Source organism: Mobula birostris, chromosome 6 (genome assembly GCF_030028105.1).
Source record: "Mobula birostris isolate sMobBir1 chromosome 6, sMobBir1.hap1, whole genome shotgun sequence".
Classification (NCBI taxonomy): domain Eukaryota; kingdom Metazoa; phylum Chordata; class Chondrichthyes; order Myliobatiformes; family Myliobatidae; genus Mobula; species Mobula birostris.
In genome coordinates this window covers 197,004,281-197,018,759 of record NC_092375.1, presented here as the reverse complement: position 1 = coordinate 197,018,759, position 14,479 = coordinate 197,004,281, and the positions used below count along the sequence as shown (strand labels likewise).

The 14,479-nt window shown below is 41.2% G+C and overlaps 1 protein-coding gene across 3 annotated transcripts in view; it reads right to left on the bottom strand.

Moving 5' to 3' along the window:
• Positions 1–14,479, bottom strand: part of ccnt2a (cyclin T2a) — a 39,051-nt gene that overhangs the window by 9,980 nt on the left and 14,592 nt on the right. For all 3 annotated transcript variants that reach the window (XR_011886464.1, XM_072262156.1, XM_072262157.1), the window contains exons 3-4: positions 9,004–9,132; positions 8,677–8,737 (exon numbers count right to left, since the gene is read on the bottom strand). Coding sequence is in view for 2 of the 3 variants with exons in the window: in XM_072262156.1 (XP_072118257.1) it covers positions 8,677–8,737; positions 9,004–9,132 (190 nt within the window). In the remaining variant the exon portion in view is untranslated. The remainder of the gene's footprint in view (positions 1–8,676; positions 8,738–9,003; positions 9,133–14,479) is intronic.

Sequence of the window (14,479 nt, the reverse complement as noted above, 5' to 3'; positions counted from 1 at the left end):
GAATCCACTGAAAATACAATTGCAAAAAAGCTGCATACACTTTAGATGGAACAGGAATTCACTTGAATCTCAGAACATCCAGTGTGATTTATCATAGCTTCTGAAGCAGAAGAATTCGTTATTTATAATTTAATCAGTTCCATTGGAAAATCAGAGGCTGTGATTTAATCTGGAAGGAGCCAGAAGACAGTCAAAATAAGTGAAAGAGAAAAGAATTGTTGTAAAAATTACTTTTAGTCTAAATATGATAGAAACTGTCAGTGCCGCTTATCCATAAGACATGGGAGCAGAATTAGACCATCTGGCCCATCGAGTCTGCTCTGCCATTCAATCATGGCTGATCTTTTTTTTAAAAAAACCTCCTCCTCAACCCAAGTTCTCAGCCTTCTCCCCGTAACCTTTGATGCCATGTCCAATCAAGAACCTATCAATCTCTGCCCTAAATATACCCAACAACCTAGCCTCCACAGCTGCATGTGGCAACGAATTCCACGCATTCACAGTGAGGCTGAAGGAATTTCTCCGCATCTGCTTTGAAAGGGCACCCCTCTCCTGTGGCTATGCCCTCTTGTCCTAGACTCTCCCACCATGGGAAACATCCTTTCCGCATCTACTTTGAAACCTTTTTAATGTTGAAAGGCCTAGACAATGAGATCCCCCTCATTCTTCTGAATTTCAGCAAGTACAGACCCAGAGCAATCAAACAATGTTCGTATGATAACCCTTTCATTCCTGGAATCATCGTTGTGAACCTCCTCTGGACCCTCTCCAATGCCAGCACATCTTTTCTAAGATGAGGGGCCAAAACTGTTCACAATACTCAAGGTGAGGCCTCACCAGTGCCTTATAAAGCCTCAGCATTACATCCTTGCTCTTGTATTCTAGAGCTCTTGAAATGAATGCTAACATGGCATTTGCCTTCCTCACCACCAACTTAACCTGTAAGTAAACCTTCAGGGTGTTCTGCACAAGGACTCCCAAGTTCCTATGCATCTCAGATTCCTGGATTTTCTCCCTATTTAGAAAATAGTTCGCACATTAATCCACTTCAAGATGTGGTGTGTTGTGCATTCAGAGATGCACTTCTGCACGCCACTGTTGAAACACGGGGTAATTTGTGTACTTGAGTTACTGTCGCTTTCCTGTCAGCTTGAATCAGCCTGGCATTCTCCTCTGACCACCATCATTAACAAGGCATTTTCACCCACAGACTGCCACTCACGAGATTTTTTTGTTTTTGCGCCATCCTCTGTAAACTCGAGACTGTAGTGTGTGAAAATCCCAGGAGATTAGAAGCTTCTGAGATACTCAAACCACTTATACCAACAATCATTCCACGGTCAGTCACTTGAATTACATTTCTTCCTCATTCAAATGTTTGGCTGGCCTGAACAGCTGAATCTCTTCACCATGACTGCATGCTTACATGTATCGAATTGCTGTCACATGATTGGCTGATTAGGTACTTGCATTAAAAGGTGTACAGGAGTATCTAATTACATGGCCACTGTGTGTACACCATTTTGAGAGGAGAGAATATTTCCATCCATATACCACATTGTGCACAATAAGGAAAGTCAGTTGGACTTTTCGTTGCAATACTGGCTGCAAGTTATCAAATTGTGTTCTAAAATAAACTGAAATGCTTCAAGAGTGCCAATATGCTATTTCCCCCAGAAATACACACTGCAAGTAAAAACTATGCAACTATTTTAAAATAATTGTGCACTCAGATCAGTTTAGTTGTGTTTTAGGGCAACAAAAGAAAGGAAAGACGGATAATTAAGTGTGTAAGATGATGAGAGGCATTGATCGTGTGGATACTCAATCTTTTTCCCAGGGCTGAAGTGGCTAACATGAGAGGGCACAGTTTTAAGGTGCTTGCAAGTAGGTACAGAGGATATGTTGGGGTAAGTTGTTGTTACGCAGAGAGTGGTGAGTATGCGGAATAAGCTGCCGGTGACAGTGGTGGAGGCGGGTATGATAGGGTCTTTTAACAGACTCCTGGATAGGTACATGGAGCTGAGAAAAATAGAGGGCTATGGGTAACCCTAGGTAATTTCTAAAGCAAGTACATGTTCCGCACAGCATTGTGGGCCAAAGTGCCTGTATTGTGCTGTAGGTTTGCTATGTTTCTATGTTAAACAATGAAGAACTTGATGAAAATTACAGGAAAGAGAAGCAGAATGAATAGGTCAAGGCAAGCAGATGAAGACAAATAAGACTGGACATCAGAATAAGCAATCTCAGCAAAGAATGGAATAAGAACTAACAAAAGAGAAACTTATCAAAATCTGCGCATTTGAACAGTCTACTTAAAAAGTAAGAACATAACAGTATTGGATGTTAGGATAACAAAGCCATGACAAAGATAAAGCATTGTTTTACGGGAAGCAAGATGTTGAGTGTTAAGAATTAGAAACTGTGGATCACATTTCCCACTCCTGACAACTGGAGATTGCTTCAGACTGGGAACCATTTCCTTCAAACTACAATTCCAACAAAAAATGGAAAAAAGACAAATGGAGATTCAGAAAATAGGGCAATGAAAATAAAGGCAAAAATAACAAGGAATAGACTCTATACTGCTAAATTCAGAATACAGAATAAATTAACAAGCTACTGAAGTATTCCCATTTCTTTTCATCAGCATATAAAAGACCAACTGAAAACTGTTAGGAAGACAGAACAGGCCACAGTTGATGGAAATCCAGAGCAACACACAATACATAATGAAGCTGCAGTAACCCAGCGGCCAGTCATTGTTTGAAGGACTACACACAAATCAACTGTCATTTCCACTCTAACAGATGCTCCCTGACTCAATGTCATCTCCTTAGTATGTTGATCCCGAAAAATTTGTGATATATTTTCTCTGTATTAAAGAGGCAATGGTCATTAATCCTAAGTGTATTTTATCAGAATGGATTATATGTATTATACATATAATACATACGTAGGTAAAGGTGAAAGGTGAAAAGATCAAGACCACAAGATATACGAGCAGAATTAAGCCATTTGCCCATCGAATTGATTCCCCCATTTCATCATTCCTGATCCAATTTTCCTTTCAGCCCCAATCTCCTGCCTTCTCGCCGTATCCCTTCGTGTCCTGATCTATCAAGACCCTATCAACATAAAGACATGGCCTTTGCAGGTGCCCAGGCAAAGAATTCCATATCTTCACTAAAGTTCTTCACCTATGTGAAAAAAAGGATATCCCTTTATTCTAAGGCTGTCCTCTCTGGTCCTAGACATAGGAAACATCCTCTCTGAATCACGGCCTTTCACCACTCACCCCCCATTTTTCTGAATTTTAGTGAATACAGATCCAGAGCCATCAGACGCTCTTCATAAGACAAGCCAGCCAATCCTGGAATCGTGTGTCAACCACCTTTGAACCCTCTCTAGTTCCAGCACATTCTAAGATACAGGGTCCAAATCTGCTCACAATACTTCAAATTAGGCCCCAGCGGAGCTTTATAAAATTTCAACATTCCATCCTTACTTATATTCTAGTCCTCTTGAAATGAATGCGAACATTGAATTTTCCTTCCTCACCAGACTCAACCTGCAAATGAATCTTTAGGGAACCTGCACAAGGACTCAAGTCCCTTTACGCCTCAGTTTTTAGTATATTCTCTCCATTTAGAAAATAGTCAACCCTCTCATTTCTTTTATCAGAGTACTTCTTTGCCCATTCTCCTAATCTGAGTCTCTCTACTTCCTTACGATTACCCAACCCTCCTCCTATATTCATATCGCCTGTAAACTTCACAACAAAGCCACACCATCCAAATCATTGAAATGTAACGTAAACACAGACCCCTATGGAACACCACTGGCCACTGGCAGCCAGACAGAAACAGCTCCCTTACCCACTCTTTGCCTCCTGCCAATCAGCCACTGCTTTATCACTGCTAGAATCTTTTCTGTAATTCCACAGGCTTGTAGCTTGTTGAACAGCCTCATGTGTGTCACCTTGTCAAAGGCCTTCTGAAAATCCAAGTACACAACATCAACTGATTCTCCTTTGACTATCTTGCTTGTTGTTTCTTCAAAGAATTCCAACAGATTTGTCAGGTAAGATTTTCCCAAGGAAACTATGCTGAATACGGCCTGTTTTACCATGTACCTCCAGGCATCCTGAGACCTCACTCTTAATAATCAATTCCAACATCTTTCTAATCACTGAGGTCAGACTAACTGGCTTATATTTTCCTTTCTTCTGCCCCTCTCCCTTCTTGAAGAGTAGAGTGACATTTGTGATCTTCCAGTCTTCTGGAACAATTCCAGAATGTAGTGATTCTTGAAAGATCATTACTAATGCCACCATGATCTCTTCAGCCACCTTCTTCATAACTCAGGGTGTACACCACCTGGTCCAGGTGACTCATCTACCTCCAGACCTTTGTTTCCCCAAGAATCTTCTCTCTAGTTATGGTAACAATAGACAATAGGTGCAGGAGTAGGCCATTTGGCCCTTCGAGCGAGCACCGCCATTCACTGTGATCATGGCTGATCATCCACAATCAGTACCCTGGTTCCTGCCTTCTCCCCATACCCCTTGACTCCGTTATCTTTAAGAGCTCTAACTCTTTCTTGAAAGAATCCAGAGAATTGGCCTCCACTGCCTTCTGAGGCAGAGCATTCCACAGATCCACAACCCTCTGTGTGAAAGTTTTTCCTCAACTCCGTTCTAAGTGTCCTACCCCTTATTCTTAAACTGTGGCCTCTGGTTCTGGACTCCCCCAACATCGGGAACATGTTTCCTGCCTCCAGCATGTCCAATCCCTTAATAATCTTCTGTTTCAATCAGATCCCCTCTCATCCTTCTAAATTCCAGTGTATACAAGCTCAGTCGCTCCAATCTTTCAACATACGACAGTCCCGCCATCCTGGGAATTACCCTTGTGAACCTACGCTGCACTCCCTCCATAGCAAGAATGTCCTTCCTCAAATTTGGAGACCAAAACTGCACACAATACTCCAGGTGTGGTCTCACCAGGGCCTTGAACAACTGCAGAAGGACCTCTTTGCTCCTATACTCAACTCCCCTTGTTATGAAGGCCAACATGCCATTAGCTTTCTTCACTGCCTGCTGTACCTGCATGTTTACTTTCAGTGACTGATGAACAAGGACACCTAGATCTCACTGTACTTCCACTTTTCCTAACTTGACTCCATTTAGATAATAATCTGCCTTCCTGTTCTTGCCACCAAAGTGGATAACCTCACACTTATCCATATTAAACTGCATCTGCCCACTCACCCAACCTGTCCAAGTCACCCTGTATTCTCAAAACATCCTCCTCACATTTCACAGTCACCCAGCGTGTCATCTGCAAATTTGCTAATGTTACTTTTAATCCCTTCATCTAAATCATTAACATATATTGTAAATAGCTGTGATCCCAGCACCAAGCCTTGCGGTACCCCACTACTCACTGCCTGCCAGTCTGAAAAGGGCCTGTTAATCCCTACTCTGTGTTTCCTGTCTGCTAAACAATTTTCTATCCATGTTAGTACCCTACCCCCAATACCATGGGATCTAATTTTGCCCACTAATCTCCTATGTGGACCTTATCAAAGGCTTTCTGAAAGTCCGGGGTACTGGTTTTCCCATGTCCATTTTCATAGTTACATCCTCAAAAAATTCCAGATGATTAGTCAAGCACTATTTCCCCTTCGTAAATCCATTCTGACTCGGACCTATCCTGCTACTGCTATCCAAATATGCTGCTATTTCATCTTTTATAATTGATTCCAGCATCTTCCCTACTACTGATGTCAGACTAACTGATCTATAATTGTCTGTTTTCTCTCTCCCTCCTTTCTTAAAAACTGGGATAACATTAGCTACCCTCCAATCCACAGGAACTGATCCTGAATCTATAGAACATTGGAAAATGATTACCAATGCGTCCACGATTTCTAGAGCCACCTCCTTAAGTACCCTGGGATGCAGACCTTCAGGCCCTGGGGATTTATCACTCTTCAGTCCCATCAGTTTACTCAACACCATTTTCTGCCTAATGCGAATTTCCTTCAGTTCCTCTGTTACCCTAGGTCCTCTGGCCACTATTACATCTGGGAGATTGTTTGTGCCTTCCCTAGTGAAGACAGATCCAAAGAACCTGTTCAGCTCATCTGCCATTTCCTTGTTCCCCATAATAAATTCACCCTTTTCTGTCTTCAAGGGCCCAACTTTGATCTTAACTAATTTTTTCCTCTTCACATACCTAAAGGAGCTTACTAACCTCCTCTATGTTCTTGGCTAGCTTACATTCGTACCTCATCTTTTCCCCCCGTATTGCCTTTTTAGTTATCTTCTGTAGTTCCTTAAAAGTCTCCGAATCCTCCGGCTTCCTGCTCAACCTTGCTATGTTATACTTCCTCTTTTATTTTTATGCTGTCCTTGACTTCCCTTGTCATCCACGGTCGCCCCTTACTCCCCTTAGAATCTTTCTTCCTCTTTGGAACGAACTGATCCTGCACCTTCTGCATTATTCCCAGAAATACCTGTCATTGTTGTTTCACTGTCATCCCTGCTAGGGTATCTTTCCAGTCAACTTTAGCCAGCTCCTCCCTCATGGGTCCATAGTCTCCTTTGTTCAACTGTAATACTGACACTTCCGATTTTCCCTTTTTCCTCTCAAATTGTAGATTAAAACTCATCATATTATGGGCAGTACCTCCTAATGGCTCCTTTACCTGGAGTTCCCTTATCAAATCTGGCTCATTACACAACACTAAATCCAGAATTGTCTTCTCCCTGGTAGGCTCTAACACAAGCTGCTCTAAGAATCCATCTCTGAGGCTCTCCACAAACTCCCTTTCTTGGAGTCCAGTACCAACCTGATTTTCCCAATCTACCTGCATATTGAAATCCCCATGACTACTGTAACATCACCCTTTTGGCATGCAGTTTCCACCTCCTGTTGTAATTTGTAGACCATATCCTTGCCACTGTTTGGGAGCCTGTATTCAACTCCCATCAGGGTCTTTGTACGCTTGCAGTTCCTTAGCTCTATCCACAATGATAGAACACCTTTCATCCCTATGTCACCTCTAAAGATTTATTTCATTTTTTAAACCAACAGAGCAATGCCACTCCCTCTGCCTTCCTGCCTGTCCTTTTGATATAACATGCATCCTTGGACTCCCAGCTATAATAATCTTCTAGCCATGATTCAGTGATGCCTACTACGTCATACCTGCCAATCTGCAACTGTGTTGCAAGTTCATCTATACCTTATTCCATATACTGTCCGCAATCAGATACACCTTCAGTCCCGTACTCACTCTTTTCGATTTTGTTGCACCACACCCAACCTTTTGATTCCTTTTAAACTTTGTCTGATGCCTTACCAACATCTCCCCACATTAAGGGGAACTTGAGGGGAAACTTCTTCACTCAGAGGGTCATGAGTGTGTGGAATGAGCTGCCAGTGCTAGTGGTGGATGCAAGGTTGGTTTCAACATTTCAAAGTTTAGATAGGTACATGGATGGTACAGGTATTGAGGGCTGTGGTGATGGTGCAGGTCAATGGGAGTAGGCTCGGAGTAGATGGGCCGAATGGTCTATTTCTATGCTGTAATTTTCTATGACTCAGACTCAGAGCAATATCAGATAGGTTAAGAATAAAATCAAGATTGCTATATGACTATACACAATTCCTATTCAGACAACTGATGAGTAATCCACTTCCAAGGTGCTCTTTCCTATAAGTTATCACTTTAATTATTTCATAGCTATTCATATTCTGGGAATTCAATGAAAAAAACTCGGTAGGAATATAGTGTTGGAAATAGCTTGAAGAGCCAAACAAAAGTTTTGAGTTACGAAGAATATATGTGTTATAGCAACCGATTTATTAATCGGCAGAGTACAGAGTAGACCCTTCTAGACATTCGAGCCACGCCACCCAGCAATTCTCCAATTTAATCCAAGTCTAATCATGGAACAATTTATAATGACCAAATAACCTATTAACCGGTGCATGCTTGGAATGTGGCAGGAAACAGAGGAAACCCACACAGGGAACTTATAAACTCCTTACAGGCAGTGGCAGGAATTGAACTGGAGTCACATGTACTGTAAAGCCTTGTGTTAACCTCTAGGCTACTGTGCTGCCCCAACTGATATTTGAGTCAACATTATTAGCCCTTTGACTTCTAACTAGAGCAATCATTACAGTAAAGCATGTTATCTCTAAGTGCATTCACCCAGCGTGTTTGGATGTCTCACATCATGTTACAGCTAATCAAATGCAATTAAAAGTCACTGGAGCAACTTATTGTGCAATAAAGCATTGTCTCCCCAAAATAATACAATTTTATGCAATACAGAACACCGATTGCACCTTATAACAGGTTAAGAGTTAGCATAAAGGCCTCAATGCTGACTTCATCAACAGTAAGTTTGGTGGTCTGCCTAACTGCACTTTGACAATAGAGTTTTTGAGGCCATCCATAATCCTCAAAAAGAAATGTCTACATGAGAAAATGTAGACTAAGGCTTAGCTGCAATGGCAATATTGAATTCACCTGAGAACAGAAAATGATTCACAAACCAATTATATTGTAAACTTTTTAAAATAAAAACAATCAAGATGACCTTGGTACCTATGAATTGAAGGATTGTATTAAACTTCAGTCCCAATTTCAACTTACCCAAGGTTTGCAATATTATACTTTCAAGTATGACCAGGTCTTGGGCCTGCTGAAGATATGCCTAAAGTTAAACAAGCATGTATTAGAAAGCAGTCCTCACAGTGGAATCTAATAAAACCAGTATGATTATTTTTGCTTAATCAATAGTGAAAGAACAATTGTTTTACAACCATTACATTTTAAAATAAGCCAAATAAATAAAAATTGTACTGTCAGAAACAGTTAGCAAGATAACTCATGTAGCATTTGCAGATCATATAGAATTTTCTCCAAAATGCTTATAATCCTAAATTCTATTAATATTCTACCATATTCTTTAGAACTTACATCACTCTTCACATCCAGTGGTGCCTCTTGGGGATTCAAGCATGCATGTACTACTTTTATGACATGCTCAAGTTTACGTGGCTGTTCCTCCACTTTCGCAGCCAAGAACAAAGCAGCAGGTGAAATTACCTGTTAACAATTTTCAGCAGATGCTTGTTAAATCATTTATAAAAACACTCTAAATAGTACACAAAGAGTCAGAAACTTTTGATTTGAACTGATGCACTCATTAAAAATTGCTAGCTTTAATCAAGATGTCTTATTTTTGAACAGAAACAATGTTAACATTATTCACAAAACCCAAAATATGGTGATTTAAAGTGAAGTTCTGTACCATTCCAATCATCATGTGTGGCACCAAGCTGTATTTAACATATCATCTGTATTGTACTGGACTGACAGGGGACTAAGTAAAGACAAAGATTCAATTTCTAAATTGGTTTTCTGGACATCATTATCAATCAGGCTTATTATCACTGAACTATGATGTGAAACTAGTTTTGTGGCAGCAGAACAGTGCAAGACAAAAATTACAATAAATAAGTACAAAAGAGGAATAGCAAGGTAGTGTTCATGGATCGTTCAGAAATCTGATGGAGGGGAAGAAGGTGTTCCTAAATTGTTGAATGTGGGCCTTCAAGCTCCCGTATCTACTCCCTACTGGCAGTTAGGAGAAGTGGGCATGTCCCAGATGGTGACAGTCAGTCTCATTTTAGGCTTGAATTAATTGCAAAGGTCTAACACAAAGCAATTAAAATGCTTTGTCAATCAGTACTATAAGACATATCTGATTTCTCAAAACGTCAAGCACAAGAGAAATTCCAGACTGCATATCTCACATCTTAGGAATGCAGTATGAGTATGAAGTTCTATGAGCAATGCCAATTTTAAAATGTACCCAGTAGAAAAGTTTTGGCACACATGGGATAAGATGGATTTAACATGTATTGGTTGAGCTTCTTCACAACAAAACATCACCTGCATTTCTCAGCTAACAATGATTCCACCTCCATAAACCAACAGTATAACAAAGTAATGCAGAGATAGACAGAAGGTTTTGAAGACTAGATCTGTAACACTTTCAGCAGAGCTGTAGAAATAAACAATGATTAATACATACCAATCTCCCCATTGCTCATACAATTAGAAGGAATCTCAATTAGTATCAGTTATCTAGTTTGACCCTGCAAGTAGGGAATAAAATCCTCCCTACCATTCAAGTTGCCAATGTTTGTTTAAACAATGCTTTTACTGGAAGCCTTCCCCTCATTAATGCCAATAAGCATACACATAGGATCAGGTATCAAAAATGAAATCGTCAAAAGTTCATGATTGGTAGCCCCGAGGAGACACCCAACTGCACGGAGGGAGTAAGTGTTAAAATAAGCGAGCTGGATGCAGTCAGCAAATTTTGTGCGCCAGTCCTGAGGAGACAGCAGATTGCGCATAATTAGACCCTAAGGACCAATTTAAAAAAGTTGGGTTTAAGCAGAGCGGCCATTATTGGGAGTGGGGAAATCTAGGTTTTGGTTAGAGGTTAGGCTGCAGGTAGATTTTGCTTTCATTATTTATCCTTTATTTCTTATTGCACATTGAGAGCAGTGGGGATGCCAGGCAGGATAATGGAATGTTCCTCTTGCAGGATATGGGAAGATAGGACGACCCCCAGTGTCACTGAAGGGCATCCAACTGTAGCTTCTAACAGACTTAAGGAGTTGGAGCTGGAACTGAATGAACTCCAGATCTTTAGGGAGGTTGAGGGGTTTAATAGACAGGACTTACAGGCAGGTAGTTAGTTATACCTGGGTGACCACCAGGAAGGGGAAAGGGGATAAGTAGCCAGTTCCCTCACCAGACATTGGATACTGCTGGGAGGAATGACCTAGCAGAGAAAAACCACAGCGGTCATGCATCTGGCACCAAGTCTGGCTCTGTGGCTCAGAAGGGAAGGGGGAAGAAGAGGGGAGCTGCAGAGATAGGGGATTCATTTGTTAGGTGAACTGAAAGGAGGCTCCGTGGACAAGAATGAGACTGATTGTTGCATCTTGGGTGCCAGGTCGAGTTCAAGTCCATAGCATTAAGTGGGAGGGTAAGCAGCCAAAAGTCGTGGTCCATGTTGGTACCAATGGCATGGGTAGGAGGGGTGATGAGGTCCTGCAAAGGGAGTTCAGGGAGTTAGGTGCCAAGTTAAAAGACAGGACCTCTATAGCTGTGATCTCAGGATTGCTACCTGCACCAAGTGCTAGAGAGGCCAGAAATAGGAAGTTTTTACAGTTCAACACATGGCTCAGGAATTAGTACAGGAAGGAGGGCTTCAGATATCTGGATCACCGGCTAACCACAGAAGTTGGTACTGCTTCAGGGGAGCTCAGAACCAGAGCTCCAGAACAGATAATGGAATTGTGGGCGAACAATGTTAAGCCTACATACAAAGTCAGGAATTGAAAGGTCAAGCACAGTGGACCAGTGTTCTGAACTGCATACATTTCAATGCAAGTAGTATTGTAGGAATGGTAAATGAGCTTATTACATGGATTAGCACGTGGAATTATGACATTGCAGCCATTAGTGACATTTGGTTACAGGAGGGGCAGGAGTGGCAGCTCAATGTTCTGGGGTTCTGTTTTAGACGTGATAGAGCGGGAGCAATTAAAAGGGATGATGTGATATTACTAGTCAGGGAAAATGTCACAGCAGTGCTCAGTCAGAACAGGCTGGAGAGCTCATCTAGTAGGGCATTATGGGTAGAACTGAGAAATAAGAATGGTATGACCACATTAATGGGATTATGTCATAGCCCAACCAACAGTCCATGGGATTTAAAGCAGCAACATTATAGAGAGATCGTAGACTTGCAAGAAACACAAGTTTGTGATAGTAGGCGATTTTAACTTTCCACTTATTGACTAGGACTCTCATACTGTAAAAGGCCTGGATAACAGTCGGTCAAATATGTTCAGTTACGTTTTCTTAATCAGTACATTGAAGTCCCAAAACAGTGTGATACTAGATCTCCTATTAGGGAATATGATAGGGCAGATAACAGAAGTTTGAACAGGGGAACACTTTGCATCTAGTGATCATGCCATTGTTTTCCAAGTAAATATGCAAAAAGATAGGTCCTATTCCACCAGCTGAGATTCTAAACTGGAGAAAGATATACCCGGTAAATGTGAAATTTTGAGTGCACAGAACTTGTATGTTCCTACCAGAAAAAAAACACAAGGATAACAGGTTTAGGGAACGATGGTTTTCAAGATATTGAGGGCCTGGTTAAGAAAAAGGAGCTGCATAACAGATATAGGCAGATAGGAACAAATAAGACACTTGAGCATAAGAAATAGATCAGGAGGGCTAAAAGGCGGCATAAGGTGCTCTAGCAGACAAGGCGGAGAATCCCAAGGGATTTTACAGATATTAAAAGCAAAAGGATAGCAACGAACCAATCTATGTGTGGAGTCAAAGGAGATGGGAGAAGTCTTAAATTAAATTTTTGCATCTCTACTCGGGATCCAGTCCACATATATGAGGCAATGCAGCAGCAAGGTCACAAACCATATACAGATTACAGAGGAGGAAGTGCTTGCTGGCTTGAGCCAAATTAGTGTGGATAAATCCCCAGGGTCTGAATGTGTTCCTCAGACCTATGGGAGACTAGTGCAGAAATCGGAGAGATATTTAAAAACACCCTTAGCCACGGGTGAGGTGACAAGACAACTGGAGGCCAGCTAATGTTGTTCTGCTGATGAAGAAAGGCTCTAATAAATATTCTGCTCATTTTCTATGTAACTAATTTGTGCACTAAATGGGACTAGTTTAGATGGGCAAAAATGATACCATGATGTAGTGGACTGAATCGGCCTTTTAGCGCTATACAACTCCATAGTTCGCATTCCAAATAGTCTCATTTGAGGATTAAGGACGTTGCTATCCAAAATCTATTAAACTTAATTAGATATCCTTAGCTTTTTCCTTGATGTGTACCTTGCAATTAGAACAAATAGAAATCAGATCAAAAAACACAGCATTTGCATTCATATATTCAATATGCTAAAAGATCCTGTTCATTCAATCTTATTTTCTGTCTGTGAGTTCTTGTCTTGTTCAGTAGGTGCCTACCTACTTTGAAGCACTTTGAAACATTGCTAAACTCTGATAGCACTCTACACAAATCCTTTCACTCTGGAATTTGCTTATACAAGGAAGCCACCCCACAATCCAACTTCTGCTACATCCTTCACTTAACCAATTGGCGCCACAATAGCATAGTAGTTAGCGCAACACTTTTACAGTTCTGGATAGAGTTCAATTCCAATGTAATCTGCAAGAGATTTGTACATCCTCCCTGTGGAACGTGTGGACTTTTTCCCAGTGCTCCAGTTTCCTACCACAGTCCAAGACGCACCAGTTACTAGGATAATTAATTAGTCATTGATAATTGCCCTGTGATTAGGACAGGGTTAAATTGGGTATTGTTGGGTGATGTGGCTCGAAGGGCTGGAAGGACCTACTTCGCGCTATATCTCAATAAACTAACAGATAAATAAGGGAAAAAATCACTGCAGACCAACTTCAAACAACTTCCCGTGTGCAATTTAAAAATGCAAACACGAGGAAATCTGTAGATGCTGGAATTTCAAGCAACACAAATCAAAGTTGCTGGTGAACGCAGCAGGCCAGGCAGCATCTAAAGGAAGAGGTACAGTCAATGTTTCGGGCCGAGACCCTTCATCAGGACTAACTAGAAGAGCTAGTAAGAGATTTGGGAGGGGGAGGGGGAGATCCGAAATGATAGGGCCCCTCCTGTCTTCTCCTATCATTTTGGATCTCCCTGTCCCCCTCCCACTTTCAAATCTCTTACTATCTCTTCTTTCAGTTAGTCCTGATGAAGGGTCTTGGCCCGAAACGTCGACTGTACCTCTTCCTAGAGATGCTGCCTGGCCTGCTGCGTTCACCAGCAACTTTTATGTGTCCCGTGTGCAATTTACCTGGATTTTGAGAACAGAATGCAATGTGTGCAGACTATGTCACCAGTCGTTTGATATATACATTCTAAAGTGACATGGGACATGGAATTAGCATCAATTCCAGTTTAAATTCGTAGCCTTGTATATCCTAGCTAAGGTTCCAAAATGTAAACGCGTGCATTTGTCGCTATCTTTCTGAAATGTATTACTTTTGAAATTTAGGGGTATCAAGCAATGAACAAAGAGCACAATTAAATGCTGACCAACGGCAAAGGTTTAAATACACCAATCAGAGAATAGCAAATATAGCTACTAAATCACGAATTTTGTACGCACACGAACTGAACAATCAAAATGGCAACCAGCCACACCCAAAGATGTGAGTCGACAATAATTTCTTTCTAACTTACCAAATGTTACCTTGAATGCAAGGTAAGCAAATGAAGTTCATCAGCAAATTCTCTGCCTGCACTGTCCATGCCTGCAATAAGACACTATTCTGAAATGCA